Source organism: Tachypleus tridentatus, chromosome 12 (genome assembly GCF_004210375.1).
Source record: "Tachypleus tridentatus isolate NWPU-2018 chromosome 12, ASM421037v1, whole genome shotgun sequence".
NCBI lineage: Eukaryota > Metazoa > Arthropoda > Merostomata > Xiphosura > Limulidae > Tachypleus > Tachypleus tridentatus.
The window spans coordinates 117,098,498-117,116,053 of record NC_134836.1 but is presented as its reverse complement, the minus strand read 5'-3'; the positions used below and the strand labels follow the sequence as shown (position 1 = coordinate 117,116,053).

General features: G+C 35.7%; 1 protein-coding gene across 1 annotated transcript in view; it reads right to left on the bottom strand.

The window, feature by feature from the left end:
* Window positions 1–17,556, bottom strand: part of LOC143235742 (uncharacterized) — a 103,938-nt gene that overhangs the window by 19,889 nt on the left and 66,493 nt on the right. Inside the window, exons 3-6 of the mRNA XM_076473948.1 lie at window positions 11,147–11,391; window positions 9,842–9,900; window positions 7,427–7,712; window positions 2,340–2,712 (exon numbers count right to left, since the gene is read on the bottom strand). Coding sequence (XP_076330063.1) covers window positions 2,340–2,712; window positions 7,427–7,712; window positions 9,842–9,900; window positions 11,147–11,391 — 963 coding nt within the window. The remainder of the gene's footprint in view (window positions 1–2,339; window positions 2,713–7,426; window positions 7,713–9,841; window positions 9,901–11,146; window positions 11,392–17,556) is intronic.

Here is a 17,556-nt window from a genome sequence, read left to right as displayed (position 1 = left end):
CAATCTCAGACTTGAAATACTTGAAACTGGAATACTTGAATACTTGCAAATTTTTAAGCCTTATCCCATATTTATGGTAATTAATATATTTATGCTAAACGTACTCAGATTCCCCTTTTAAACTGTTAACAATGTTGATTTGTTGGCAGTGACAACGATTATTCTTTCACACCTTCTAAGAATGTCCATCCAGAAGTTTCTAGACCAGCATGTCCATGTGTGTTAAAGCGTTCGACTCGTAATCTTAGGGTTGCGGGTTCGAATCCCCGTCGCACCAAACATGCTCGCCCTTTCAGCCGTGGAGGCGTTATAATGTAACGGTCAATCCCACTACTCGTTGGTAAAAGAGTAGCCCAAGAGTTGTGGGTGGGCGGTGATGACTAGCTGCCTTCCCTCTAGTCTTACACTGCTAAATTAGGGACGGCTAGCACAGATAGCCCTCGTGTAGCTTTGCGCGAAAATTAACAAGAAAGTTTCTAGAATCAGATTATGTATCATTTCTAACAACATTTCTTGTGCCTTTCACACAACACTGCTGTAGTATCAAACAGCATGAATATTATTAAACTAGAATTTGTGGACTTTTGTAACAACAACAACACAAAAAACAAGAGCAAACAACACTCTTGAAAGAGATAACTGTTGAAATATATTTCTAGTGTTTTTCTATCCCATCCATAAAAACAGTTTGTTTGTTTGTTTTTGCTACAAAATATGTCTTATAACTGTTTTTTTTAAATTTTCTTAAAATTATAATTGGGCTGTAAACTTTAGGGTTACGTAAACTTGACGACAACTGGATGTACAGACATAGCTGATTGTTTGTTTTGGAAATTTCGCACAAAGCTACTCGAGGGCTATCTGTGCTAGCCGTCCCTAATTTAGCAGTGTAAGACTAAAGGGAAGGCAGCTAGTCATCACCACCCACCGCCAACTCTTGGGCTACTCTTTACCAACGAATAGTGGGATTGACCGTCACATTATACACCCCCACGGCTGGGAGGGCGAGCATGTTTAGCGCGACGCGGGCGCGAACCCGCGACCCTCGGATTACGAGTCGCACGCCTTACGCGCTAGGCCATGCCGGGCCGACATAGCTGAAACAGTATTTAAATGTAAACTTTAGGGTTACGTAAACTTGACGACAACTGGATGTACACATATACCTGAAACAGTATTTAAATGTAAACATTAGGGTTACGTATACTTGACGACAACTGGATGTACACACATACCTGAAACAGTATTTAAATGTAAACATTAGGGTTACGTATACTTGACGACAACTGGATGTACACACATACCTGAAACAGTATTTAAATGTAAACTTTAGGGTTAGGTAAACTTGACGACAACTGGATGTACACATATACCTGAAACAGTATTTAAATGTAAACTTTAGGGTTAGGTACACTTGACGACAACTGGATGTACACACATACCTGAAACAGTATTTAAATGTAAACTTTAGGGTTAGGTACACTTGACGACAACTGGTTGTACACACATACCTGAAACAGTATTTAAATGTAAACTTTAGGGTTAGGTAAACTTGACGACAACTGGTTGTACACACATACCTGAAACAGTATTTAAATGTAAACTTTAGGGTTAGGTACACTTGACAACAACTGGTTGTACACACATACCTGAAACAGTATTTAAATGTAAACTTTAGGGTTAGGTAAACTTGACGACAACTGGTTGTACACAAATACCTGAAACAGTATTTAAATGTAAACTTTAGGGTTACGTAAACTTGACGACAACTGGTTGTACACACATACCTGAAACAGTATTTAAATGTAAACTTTAGGGTTAGGTACACTTAATGACAACTGGATGTACACACATACCTGAAACAGTATTTAAATGTAAACTTTAGGGTTAGGTACACTTGACGACAACTGGTTGTACACACATACCTGAAACAGTATTTAAATGTAAACTTTAGGGTTAGGTACACTTAATGACAACTGGTTGTACACACATACCTGAAACAGTATTTAAATGTAAACTTTAGGGTTAGGTACACTTAATGACAACTGGTTGTACACACATACCTGAAACAGTATTTAAATGTAAACTTTAGGGTTAGGTACACTTAATGACAACTGGTTGTACACACATACCTGAAACAGTATTTAAATGTAAACTTTAGGGTTAGGTACACTTGACGACAACTGGTTGTACACACATACCTGAAACAGTATTTAAATGTAAACTTTAGGGTTAGGTACACTTGACGACAACTGGATGTACACACATACCTGAAACAGTATTTAAATGTAAACTTTAGGGTTAGGTACACTTAATGACAACTGGATGTACACACATACCTGAAACAGTATTTAAATGTTTCAAAAATTTCGCATTTTTCACCCACATATTCTCATCTTCATTCAAAGTTGTGCTGCCATCTGGTGGGGAGAGTATATCATTTATTAAGTTGTCTCCCTGAAGAGACTGCCACCTATCTTTGTTGTTTCGTTCCTTTTCAATTAATTCATTTAGATGGTTTATAAATATCGGGTTCTTATCAGCCGTTTCCTTCTTCCAGATGTCAGGATTTGTCATTAGAAGAGATGAAAGCTGTTCTTCAGGCTCTTCTTGAATATCCGGTTCTTCTACAGAAACCCATTCTGTACCCCCTTCGGTGAAAATCGGCTTTTCTTTCAATGTTGAGAGTAAATCCACCTGAGAAGCAGGAGGCTGAATAGAAGAGAAAAATAATAAGTTGAAATAGGGCTATTCGTCTGTATATAGCATACCACTACTTCATCACGAAACGGCATCTTAAACATCAAGAAAAAACAAACAAATGCAGTGTACGTTTCAAAGGATCGTGGCAAGTACACAAAATACACATTACTGTTACTTTAAGTTGCTTTTAATTCATTATTTAATCAAGTTGTTTGTGATGGGGACTCGGCCACTACTCGGAATGTTCTAGGGCCTTGGGTTTTTGGAAGTTTATTCTCAGTGGCACTTGGGATGCTGTAGGATAATTTAATATGATCACAAAACTTCGGTATATCATTATTGTAGTACCGAGTAAGATTGACGTAATTTAATAATCTTCGAAAATCGAGAAAATAATTTAGTGCCAGTTTTTTGCTGTCAAAGGTTAAGTGGTCTCTTCCATGTGTTTCTTCTCTCCTCTTATTAGCTCAGTAGGAAACTCAGGATTTATAATGTTAAAATTCTGGCTTATATCTTTACAGAGGAAGAGTTTTACACTGCCCATTGTGAAAGTTTCCCCTTACAAACAGATATTGTCTTTAATAAGATTATAAGAACAACCCAAACATGCACACAGTCTGGTAAGTCAAGAACATCCCTAACATATATACACTGAAGTCAAGAACAATCCTAAGATATACACAGAATGTAAGTATGTTACGAACATCCTTAACATACATAGAGTGAAGTAAGTCAAGAACAACTCTAACATACACAGAGTGAAGTAAGTCAAGAACATCCTTAACATACATAGAGTGAAGTAAGTCAAGAACATCCTTAACATACATAGAGTGAAGTAAGTCAAGAACATCCTTAACATACACAGAGTGAAGTAAGTCAAGAACATCCTTAACATACATAGAGTGAAGTAAGTCATGAACATCCTTAACATACACAGAGTGAAGTAAGTCATGAACATCCTTAACATACACAGAGTGAAGTAAGTCATGAACATCCTTAACATACATAGAGTGAAGTAAGTCATGAACATCCTTAACATACACAGAGTGAAGTAAGTCATGAACATCCTTAACATACACAGAGTGAAGTAAGTCAAGAACATCCTTAACATACATAGAGTGAAGTAAGTCAAGAACATCCTTAACATACATAGAGTGAAGTAAGTCATGAACATCCTTAACATACACAGAGTGAAGTAAGTCATGAACATCCTTAACATACATAGAGTGAAGTAAGTCATGAACATCCTTAACATACACAGAGTGAAGTAAGTCATGAACATCCTTAACATACACAGAGTGAAGTAAGTCATGAACATCCTTAACATACACAGAGTGAAGTAAGTCATGAACATCCTTAACATACATAGAGTGAAGTAAGTCATGAACATCCTTAACATACATAGAGTGAAGTAAGTTAAGAACATCCTTAACATACATAGAGTGAAGTAAGTCATGAACATCCTTAACATACATAGAGTGAAGTAAGTCATGAACATTCTTAACATACACAGAATGTAAGTATGTCAAGAACATCCTTAACATACACAGAGTGAAGTAAGTCATGAACATCCTTAACATACATAGAGTGAAGTAAGTCATGAACATCCTTAACATACACAGAGTGAAGTAAGTCATGAACATTCTTAACATACATAGAGTAAAGTAAGTCATGAACATCCTTAACATACATAGAGTGAAGTAAGTCATGAACATCCTTAACATACATAGAGTGAAGTAAGTCATGAACATCCTTAACATACACAGAGTGAAGTAAGTCATGAACATCCTTAACATACACAGAGTGAGTAAGTCAAGAACATCCTTAACATACATAGAGTGAGTAAGTCACGAACATCCTTAACATACATAGAGTGAAGTCATGAACATCCTTAACATACATAGAGTGAAGTAAGTCATGAACATCCTTAACATACATATAGTGAAGTAAGTCATGAACATCCTTAACATACATAGAGTGAAGTAAGTCAAGAACAACTCTGACAAACACACAGTGACGTAAGTCAAGAGCATCCCTAACATACACACAGAATGTAAGTCACGAACAACCCAACATACACACAGTAAACACGTCATCCAATCGTAGACTGTGTTTGTAACTAATGTGTAGTAAGTTAACATTTCTTATTTCTCATTCTAGATCTTTCAAGTAGAATAATGTGTCACATTTCCTATAAAATACCTCTTGTATAGAATCACGTCTCTCAGGTATAACAATGTGTCACATTTCCTACAGCATATCTCTTGTATATAATCACGTCTCTCAGGTATAACAAAGTGTCACATTTCCTACAGCATATTTATTGTATATAATCACGGTATAACAATGTGTCACATTTCCTACAATATATTTCTTGTATATAATCACGTCTGTCAGGTATAACAAAGTGTTACATTACCTACAATATATTTCTTGTATATAATCACGTCTGTCAGGTATAACAATGTGTCACATTTCCTACAATATATCTCTTGTATATAATCACGTCTCTCAGGTATAACAATGTGTCACATTTCCTACAATATATTTCTTGTATATAATCACGTCTGTCAGGTATAACAAAGTGTCACATTTCCTACAATATATTTCTTGTATATAATCACGTCTGTCAGGTATAACAAAGTGTCACATTTCCTACAATATATTTCTTGTATATAATCACGTCTGTCAGGTATAACAAAGTGTCACATTTCCTACAATATATTTCTTGTATATAATCACCTCTGTCAGGTATAACAAAGTGTTACATTTCCTACAATATATTTCTTGTATATAATCACGTCTGTCAGGTATAACAATGTGTCACATTTCCTACAATATATCTCTTGTATATAATCACGTCTGTCAGGTATAACAATGTGTCACATTTCCTACAATATATTTCTTGTATATAATCACGTCTGTCAGGTATAACAAAGTGTCACATTTCCTACAATATATTTCTTGTATATAATCACCTCTGTCAGGTATAACAAAGTGTCACATTTCCTACAATATATTTCTTGTATATAATCACCTCTGTCAGGTATAACAAAGTGTCACATTTCCTACAATATATTTCTTGTATATAATCACGTCTGTCAGGTATAACAAAGTGTCACATTTCCTACAATATATTTCTTGTATATAATCACGTCTCTCAGGTATAACACAGTGTCACATTTCCTACAATATATTTCTTGTATATAATCACGTCTCTCAGGTATAACAATGTGTCACATTTCCTACAATATATTTCTTGTATATAATCACGTCTCTCAGGTATAACAATGTGTCACATTTCCTACACTATATTTCTTGTATATAATCACGTCTGTCAGGTATAACATTGTGTCACATTTCCTACAATATATTTCTTGTATATAATCACGTCTGTCAGGTATAACAATGTGTCACATTTCCTACAATATATTTCTTGTATATAATCACGTCTGTCAGGTATAACAATGTGTCACATTTCCTACAATATATTTTTTGTATATAATCACGGTATAACAATGTGTCACATTTCCTACAATATATTTCTTATATATAATCACGTCTCTCAGGTATAACAATGTGTCACATTTCCTACAATATATTTCTTGTATATAATCACGTCTGTCAGGTATAACAATGTGTCACATTTCCTACAATATATTTTTTGTATATAATCACGGTATAACAATGTGTCACATTTCCTACAATATATTTCTTGTATATAATCACGTCTGTCAGGTATAACAATGTGTCACATTTCCTACAATATATTTTTTGTATATAATCACGTCTCTCAGGTATAACAATGTGTCACATTTCCTACAATATACCGCATATCTTTATTATTTATTACACGAAAGACATAATAAAAAGTAAAACTGTATTTCGTAACACATATCAATATTTATTTTAATTGATCAGAACTGTAGATCATCAATACAAAACGGGTTTCTGGACCGTTTAAAATATTTATTTGGAACAGTCCCTCTAAAGGAAACTAAATATATTCCACTGTAGTGATCAACACTCGTAACATCGTGCTTAAACATGAACTAACATATTACTCTTGTTTCTTAAACTAAGTCAGAAACGTGGCAACAAAGCTTCGTCCTAGCCATGACCATTGAGAGTTTTTCTTCTTTACTTACGTTATTCTAAGTTTTCAAAAAAAATTGTTTGACGTCAAACAGACAACAAAAATATCCTGGAACTAAAGAATAGACAGCTCTACGTAACGACAAGAAACACACTTGAAATAAAAATGTATCTCAGAATGGCTGGTATGGGTATTAACACTTTTATTGGTAAGTAGAAAACAACGTTTCGACCTTCCTAGGTCATCTTCAGGTTAACAACAACAAAAAAAAAAAAACTGTTGACCTAAAAATGACCTATAAAGGTCGAGACGTTGTTCTTCGCTTATCAATAAAAGTGTACCCATACCAGCCGTTCTGAAATACAATAAACAGCTCTGGAACTAAAATCAGAATGCTTGCGATCTAATCTCGTATTCTGTATATATTGGTAAATGTAGGCTTAAAATTAGGCTTACAATATTTTTTTAATAGCCCTTGCACGATACATCCCTAACAAGTAAGTAAGAAATGAAAGTTATAACAGGAATTAATTACAGGAAATATTTAACAGAACATACAAATGGTGATTCAGAGGGATTGTGGAAACTTATTAGAAAATTTCAAGTATTTAAACTAAAGGGACTAACTTCCTGTTTCGAATTCTCGAGGTTGTTTTCCTCTTCTCGCAAAGTCTCACCAGCAGCCTGGAGAAGTTCTCGCAGATATTCGAGAAAAATCTCACTCTCCAGTTCTGAGAAGATGTTACCTCCAGAATCTGGAAGCTGATTGTTTCTCTTATCTTTGTTACCTTGATACGTCACATCCTCGTTACTGTCGAAGGCGTAGACGTTCTTGAATCTAGGTTCTTCAATAGGTGGGATATACGTCTCATCAGCATAATCCGAATAGGTGTCAGTCTTACTAGGATCAAAGCTGGAAGAGAAACAAGACCTCAAAACTGTTGTTAATATAAAACGGTAAACAAGACCTCAAAACTGTTGTTAATATAAAACGGTAAACAAAAATTCAAAACTATTGTTAATATAAAACGGTAAATAATACCTCAAAACTGTTGTTAATATAAAGTATATATTATTAGTTTAATTAGGGTTAATTAAAGCCACAGGAAAAAAAAAAACAGGCGTCCTAAACAATTATTAATAAAAACGATGAACTGATATAATAGGGTGTTTTTCTTACAGCAGAGCCACGTCGAACCCTTGATTCTAGAGTTGTAAATCCGTAGACTTACCGCTGTATCAGCGGGGAACATGATATAATAGATATTACTCCATGACATGCCCAGAATGGTCTGGTGGCTAAGGCAGTTTGATTCGTAATCTGTGGGTTGCGGGTTCGAATTCCTGTCACTGAACACAATTGCCTTTTCATCCATGGAGGCGTTATAATGTTACCATCAATTCCTGTATTCGCTGGTTGAACAGTAGTCCAGTAGTTTGTGATGTTGACTAGCTACACTTCATCTAATCTATCATTGCTCAATTAGAAATGGTTAGAGCATATGGACCTTTGTGCGAAATTCAAACCAGACTTTTAATAATATATTTCAAAACGGTTTCTTAAAGCTCGTAAAACTAAAAAACAACAACGAGGTTCGATATCCATGGTTGACATAGTACAGATAGCCAAGTCCATTTCGATATCCATGGTTGACATAGTACAGATAGCCAAGTCCATTGTGTAGTTTTGTGTTCATCTCCACACACATTACCAATGTCGGGAATTATGTGATGACACAGGGGCTGTCGTATTATCAAAAACAGTATTAATTATAGTCATAAAAACCGGGAAATGTAAAATAATTTAAAGTTTAAAATATTTTTGACATTCACATAATCGTAAACAAGTACGAAATCGTTCTGTTTCTAACGAATGCCAATTTTAATATAAATACAAACTTGAGGTTCCATTCCAAAATGCCTTGTCACTCCAGGTGGGCCCTACAAACACACGCTAGGTGTAGTGACAATCGTTCGCTTATTTCGTCAGTTGTAAGCGGAAACACATATAATCCTGTGTAAATAATGGTTTAGTTCCTGTGATAACATTATCCTTGGTTTGATCTTTCTTGACCAATTAAAATGTTTCTCGTTTACCTTATAGATACAAGTCGGTCGAATAAGTTTGTTTATTTCGGAATTTCGCGCAAAGCTACACGAGGGCTATTTGCGCTAACCTTCTCTAATTTAGCACAGGAAGGCAGCTAGGCATCACCACCCACTGCTGACTCTTGGGCAACTCTTTTACCAACAAATAGTTGGATTGACCATCGCATTATAATGCCCCCACGACTGAAAGGGCGAGCACGTTTGGTGCTATAGGGATTCGAACCCGCAACACTCAGATTACGAGTTGAGAGATTTAACCCCCTGGCCATGCCGGGCCCCGAATAAGTTTACGCCGAACAACTTACAAACGTCGAAAAATGTTCCTGTACCTATAAAGATACAAATTTAAAAACATGTTCGCCCTTTCAGCCGTGAGGACGTTATAATGTTACGGTCAATCCAACTATTCGTTGGTAAAAGAGTAGCCAAAGAGTTGGCTGTGGGTGGTGATGACTAGCTGCCTTCCCTGTAGTCTTACACTGTTAAATTATGGACGGTTATCATAAATAGCCCTCGAGTAGCTTTTCGCAAAAGTCAAAACAAACCAAAACAAACTTGAAAATTGCATGTTATCCATGCTGCGCTTAGTTGAAGCCAAAAATGACTACGAAGAAAGACATCATGCTATTACACTTACATCATGTCCAAGTGGGGGCGCTCGACTCGCAATCTGAAAGTCCCGGATTCGAATCCCCGTCACACCAAACATGCTCGCCCTTTCGGCCATTGGAGCGTTATAATATAACGGTAAAAGGGTATCCAAATGGTTTGGAGTGGATAGTGATATCTAGTTTCCCATTCTAGTCTTACACTGATAAATCAGGGACGGCTAGCGCAAATAGCCCTTGTGTAGCTTTACGCGAAATTTAAAAACACCAAACAACTGGACAATTATAGCTTTGGCGTAATAAATTTACTAGACAATGGCCTTACCTGATATAGGCTAAGTCCTGGGGATTCACGTGTTCCAACTCTTCAGCTACGTGCGAGGGCTAAGACAAGAATATAAAGACTTCTTTAAAGACACTTCACAGAAAGTTAAATACGATAACTTTTTCTTTGCTGTAAGTTTAGTCTTAAACTAAACAAAAAGAACTTAAAATAATATGCTCAAACTAGCACTTCCTAGGATATTTAAAAATATGGCATGTTTCTTATCACCGAGCTATGAATAACGACGACCTCAAGATATGACACCAACAAGAAACTACAAATAAAATTTCAACTCGTAACTCTCAGGTAGGATGTGGGTAAGTTTAGTCTAATACAGTTTACACGTTTAGTCCAGACGTACCAAGGTAATTTTAATAGAGACAACACAAGAAGTTTACCTAGATATTTGGGAGGTACTTAATCTATACAGTGCACATAGAGAATTCAAGACTTCTCTGTGGAAGTATTTATATATATATCTCTATTGGTATTTGGGTATTAGTAATTATGTACCCAGGAGGGTCAGGTTTCGTCGACTTCTTCCACCTTCCTTTGTATTTGTTCCAGTACCTGTCCAGTGCATTATACACGAGGGCCCGAGTAACCCGCACTTACTCAGGCCTCTATTAGGACAACGTCCACGCACTATCTACACATACACTTGATGCAAATAAATCACTTCTCTTTATTGATCCATAATTATGTTGAAATATTTATATCTAGAAGGTGGAACTGTAGGTTAAATAGAATTCACAGTTCAGTCACGTCTATCATTGGGTCTCGCTCGGTTTGCTCCTGATAAGACTTCACTTACAGCCCTAACGGTTAGTCTAGAAACTAAACTATTGTTAGAGTTAAATATGATATTTATTTTGTTCCATAGAATATCTGTATCCGACAAGCTAATGATATATCGATACAATATATATATAATCTGTAATATGTGTGTGCTTGTTTGAGAAGCTTTTTAATTTTAGGGAAATACAGACAGCGTGACCATCTATTGTAAGGGAGGAATGGGTGTGATATATTACAACTGTTAAGGCTTCAGGTGAGAGCTGGAACTCACAGTCATTAAACATTTGAAATACTGTACATGTAGCTACAGATATTAACGCACCCCGCTGTTAAACATTACGGCAACCCCCTTCTATAAGACAAGAAGTTAAAACCTCCTTTGTTAGATATTAAAGCAAAACATCCCATTTGTCAAGCAAGAAGGGAAGACCCCTCTGTCATATGTAAGGAAAAAAACGTGTGTTTTACGTGAATAAAAGCACTTAACAAATTGTTTAATAACCTTACCACAGCAGGAAGTGTCAGCTTAAGCACTCTTGAACATAGGCCTGGATCATACATCAGGTTGTGCCTGTCGGTGTACAAGATGTTCTGCATGGTACATTGAGTGTAATCGTTACTCCAACGGTAACCTCCATTGAAGAGACGTTTCATCTCCTGTTCAAGTAGACGAAGTGTGTCTGGTGTCAAATTGTGCCGATAGGTGTCGCCACCATTATCATAACCTGCTTGACAACGTCCAAAGGCATTATCTGCAAAAGAAATGTTTACAGTGACATTCACACTTACTGGCAGATGTAAAAAAGTGTAGCAGTTGTATGTAAAAAGTGACGGATACAATCTTCTGACGGATTAAAAAAAAAGAGTCCATACCAAACCAACGTTCGTTTTCCATATTATTCATTCTTCCCCGGGTAGTTCTGCTTCTTCGACATTGTTTACTTAAATAAAATATACAAACAGTTCTGTTTTTGGTTTCGAAAAAAGAAACTACAAATAATTGAAAGATAAATCAACTTTAAAAATAGATCAGTTTTAATAAAGATTCACTCTATAAATCGGTCAGCTATGAGCACCTAGGAGACTTATCAATTATACACAAGCACAAAGATTTGTATATTGTACTTGATAGCAGAAATGCACGCCCTCTGGAGAGGTATAATTTAGTTCCTGTGGAAGACTATTATTAAAACCTGCGACCTTTCTGACAGTTCTAAAACAATGTATTCATATGTGTATGTTTTTTTACAGCAAAGCCACATCTGGCTATGTGCTGAGTCCACTGAGGGAAATCGAACCGCTGATTTTAGCGTTGTAAATCCGTAGACTTACCGCTGTATCAGCGAGGATTAATGTATTCTTACTTAACATTCGGCAACGTTTACCATACACGAGAAAAAAAGATTTTATTGAAATTTTAGTTTAAAAATGAGTATATTTTATTTGAAGTGTTTCTATGATGACACATACCAATGTGAATAGATTTTATGTGAAGTGTTTCTATGATGACACATACCAATGTGAGTATATTTTATGTGAAGTGTTTCTATGATGACACATACCAATGTGAATAGATTTTATGTGAAGTGTTTCTATGATGACACATACCAATGTGAGTATATTTTATTTGAAGTGTTTCTATGATGACACATACCAATGTGAGTATATTTTATTTAAAGTGTTTCTATGATGACACATACCAATGTGAGTAGATTTTATTTGAAGTGTTTCTATGATGACACATACCAATGTGAGTAGATTTTATGTGAAGTGTTTCTATGATGACACATACCAATGTGAGTATATTTTATTTGAAGTGTTTCTATGATGACACATACCAATGTGAGTAGATTTTATTTGAAGTGTTTCTATGATGACACATACCAATGTGAGTAGATTTTATGTGAAGTGTTTCTATGATGACACATACCAATGTGAGTATATTTTATTTGAAGTGTTTCTATGATGACACATACCAATGTGAGTATATTTTGTGTGAAGTGTTTCTATGATGACACATACCAATGTGAGTATATTTTGTGTGAAGTGTTTCTATGATGACACATACCAATGTGAGTAGATTTTATGTGAAGTGTTTCTATGATGACACATACCAATGTGAGTAGATTTTATGTGAAGTGTTTCTATGATGACACATACCAATGTGAGTAGATTTTATGTGAAGTGTTTCTATGATGACACATACCAATGTGAGTATATTTTATGTGAAGTGTTTCTATGATGACACATACCAATGTGAGTAGATTTTATTTGAAGTGTTTCTATGATGACACATACCAATGTGAGTAGATTTTATGTGAAGTGTTTCTATGATGACACATACCAATGTGAGTATATTTTATTTGAAGTGTTTCTATGATGACACATACCAATGTGAGTATATTTTGTGTGAAGTGTTTCTATGATGACACATACCAATGTGAGTAGATTTTATGTGAAGTGTTTCTATGATGACACATACCAATGTGAGTAGATTTTATGTGAAGTGTTTCTATGATGACACATACCAATGTGAGTATATTTTATGTGAAGTGTTTCTATGATGACACATACCAATGTGAGTAGATTTTATTTGAAGTGTTTCTATGATGACACATACCAATGTGAGTAGATTTTATGTGAAGTGTTTCTATGATGACACATACCAATGTGAGTATATTTTATTTGAAGTGTTTCTATGATGACACATACCAATGTGAGTATATTTTATTTGAAGTGTTTCTATGATGACACATACCAATGTGAATAGATTTTATGTGAAGTGTTTCTATGATGACACATACCAATGTGAATAGATTTTATGTGAAGTGTTTCTATGATGACACATACCAATGTGAGTATATTTTATGTGAAGTGTTTCTATGATGACACATACCAATGTGAGTAGATTTTACTTGAAGTGTTTCTATGATGACACATACCAATGTGAGTAGATTTTATTTGAAGTGTTTCTATGATGACACATACCAATGTGAGTAGATTATATTTGAAGTGTTTCTATGATGACACATACCAATGTGAGTAGATTATATTTGAAGTGTTTCTATGATGACACATACCAATGTGAGTAGATTTTATTTGAAGTGTTTCTATGATGACACATACCAATGTGAGTAGATTTTATTTGAAGTGTTTCTATGATGACACATACCAATGTGAGTATATTATATTTGAAGTGTTTCTATGATGACACATACCAATGTGAGTAGATTTTATTTGAAGTGTTTCTATGATGACACATACCAATGTGAGTATATTTTATGTGAAGTGTTTCTATGATGACACATACCAATGTGAGTATATTTTATTTGAAGTGTTTCTATGATGACACATACCAATGTGAGTATATTTTATTTGAAGTGTTTCTATGATGACACATACCAATGAAAGTGTTTTGCTTTTCTGTTCATGAGATTTTCACTAAAAAAAAACAAATTTAAGTTTGTTTTTGATTGGATAAATCTAAAACTTACATATTTTTGTTTCTAACTTCAGTTGTTCTACTTATTGTTCTGCTACAAAAATAACGCCTAGTTATAAACAAACATTTCCAAGTTATGACTGGTGCGGTATTTTCCGACATCCGTGTTTTGGACATAGACATCCCAAGTTCCGTTATAACAAGATGTAAAAACCACCGAGACAATCTGCTACCATCTGTGAGTTCCTCTACTTGTAAGACAATCACTACACCTTACCACCCACTCAAGAGTGATTCATTGTTACTCTTATAAAGCAATCGCATGTGAGAAATGTTTCGCGTTATCCACGGATCTGGATTCGCCTTTCTGAATTTGGACAACTCAAGCCCCAGTTATTAGGATCCAGAGAAAGTATCCATTGTACACCTGAAGTGTTTATTTTCAAAACCAGCTTCAGATAGGACCTAAGGTATTTAGGTTGGTCTTTAAAGCTACATGTATTCCTTCAGAAACCAAAAGTATTTTCACTTATCACTTCAGAAACCTACTCAGAGAGATTATTGTTACATGAAAGTCTTCAAGGAATACATTTATATATGCTGTTGTGGTTACATGAGAAACTTTGAAGGAGATACTCCCCATCATTTGTCTACAAACAGAAACCAATAATGTGAGTTATCATCATGTTGTCTACAAACAGAACCAAGAATGTGACTCCCCATTATGTTTTCTAGAAACGGAACCAAGAATGTGACTCCCCATCACATTGTCTACAAACAGAACCAAGAATGACTTACCCTCATGTTATCTATAAACAGAACCAGGAATGATTCCCCATTATGTTGTCTACAAACAGAATCAAAAATGTGAGCCCCCATCATGTTGTCTACAAACAGAACCAAGAATGTGAATCCCCATTATGTTGTCTACAAACAGAACCAAGAATGTAAGTTCCCATCATTTTGTCTACAAACAGAAACCAAGAATGTAAGTTCCCATCATGTTGTCTGCAAACATAAAAAAAGAATGTGACTCCCCATCATGTTGTCTACAAACAGAAATCAAGAATGTGAGCCCCCATCATGTTGTCTACAAACAGAAACCAAGAATGTGAGTTCCCATCACGTTTTCTACAAGCAGAACCAAGAATGAATTACCGTCATGTTATCTATAAACAGAACCAGGAATGATTCCCCATTATGTTGTCTACAAACAGAATCAAGAATGTGACTCCCCATTATGTTGTCTACAAACAAAACCAAGAATGACTTACTACCATGTTATCTATAAACAGAACCAGGAATGATTCCCCATTATGTTGTCTACAAACAGAAACCAAGAATGCAAGTTCTCATCATGTTATCTACGAACAGAAACCAAGAATGCAACTACCCTACATGTTGTCTACAAACAGAAACCAAGAATGTGAGTTCCCATCATGTTGTCTACAAACAGAAACCCAGAATGTAAGTTCTCATCATGTTATCTGCAAACAGAAACCAAGAATGCAACTCTCCATCATGTTGTCTACAAACAGAAACCAAGAATGTGAGTTCCCATCATGTTGTCTACAAACAGAAACCAAGAATGTGAGTTCCCATCATGTTGTCTACAAACAGAAACCAAGAATGCGACTCCCCATAATGTTGTCTACAAACAGAAACCAAGAAAGCAACTCCCCATCATGTTGTCTGCAAATAGAAACCAAGAATGTGAATCCCCATTATGTTGTCTACAAACAGAACCAAGAATGTGAGTCCCCATCATGTTGTCTACAAACAGAAACCAAGAATGTGAGTCCCCATCATGTTGTCTACAAACAGAAACCAAGAATGTGACTCCCCATTATGTTGTCTACAAACATAAAAAAAGAATGTGACTCCCCATCATGTTGTCTACAAACAGAAATCAAGAATGTGATCCCCCATCATGTTGTCTACAAACAGAAACCAAGAATGTGAGTTCCCATCACGTTGTCTACAAACAGAACCAAGAATGAATTACCGTCATGTTGTCTACAAACAGAAACCAAGAATGCGACTCCCCATAATGTTGTCTACAAACAGAAACCAAGAAAGCAACTCCCCATCATGTTGTCTGCAAACAGAAACCAAGAACGTGGCTCCCCATTATGTTGTCTACAAACAGAAACCAAGAATGTAAGTTCCCATCATGTTGTCTACAAACAGAAACCAAGAATGTGAGTTCCCATCATGTTGTCTACAAACAGAAACCAAGAATGTGAGTTCCCATCATGTTGTCTACAAACAGAAACCAAGTATGTAAGTTCCCATCATGTTGTCTACAAACATAAAAAAAGAATGTGACTCCCCATCATGTTGTCTACAAACAGAAATCAAGAATGTGATCCCCCATCATGTTGTCTACAAACAGAAACCAAGAATGTGAGTTCCCATCACGTTGTCTACAAACAGAACCAAGAATGAATTACCGTCATGTTATCTATAAACAGAACCAGGAATGATTCCCCATTATGTTGTCTACAAACAGAAATCAGGAATATGAGCCCCCTACATGTTGTCTACAAACAGAACCAAGAATGTGGCTCCCCATTATGTTGTCTACAAACAGAAACCAGGAATGCAACTCCTCAACATGTTGTCTACGAACAGAAACCAAGAATGCAACTACCCTACATGTTGTCTACAAACAGAAACCCAGAATGTGAGTTCTCATCATGTTATCTGCAAACAGAAACCAAGAATGCAACTCTCCATCATGTTGTCTGCAAACAGAAACCAAGAATGCAACTCTCCATCATGTTGTCTACAAACAGAAACCAAGAATGCGACTCCCCATAATGTTGTCTACAAACAGAAACCAAGAATGCGACTCCCCATAATGTTGTCTACAAACAGAAACCAAGAAAGCAACTCCCCATCATGTTGTCTGCAAACAGAAACCAAGAATGTGGCTCCCCATTATGTTGTCTACAAACAGAAACCAAGAATGTAAGTTCCCATCATGTTGTCTACAAACAGAAACCAAGAATGTGAGTTCCCATCATGTTGTCTACAAACAGAAACCAAGAATGCAACTCCCCATCATGTTGTCTACAAACAGAAACCAAGAATGTGAGTTCCCATCATGTTGTCTACAAACAGAAACCAAGAATGTGACTCCCCCATCATGTTGTCTACAAACAGAACCAAGAATGTGAGTTCTCATCATGTTGTCTACAAACAGAAACCAAGAATGTAATTTCCCATCATGTTGTCTACAAACAGAAACCAAGAATGCAACTCCCCATCATGTTGTCTACAAACAGAAACCAAGAATGTGGCTCCCCATTATGTTGTCTACAAACAGAAACCAAGAATGTAAGTTCCCATCATGTTGTCTACAAACAGAAACCAAGAATGTGAGTTCCCATCATGTTGTCTACAAACAGAAACCAAGAATGCAACTCCCCATCATGTTGTCTACAAACAGAAACCAAGAATGTGAGTTCCC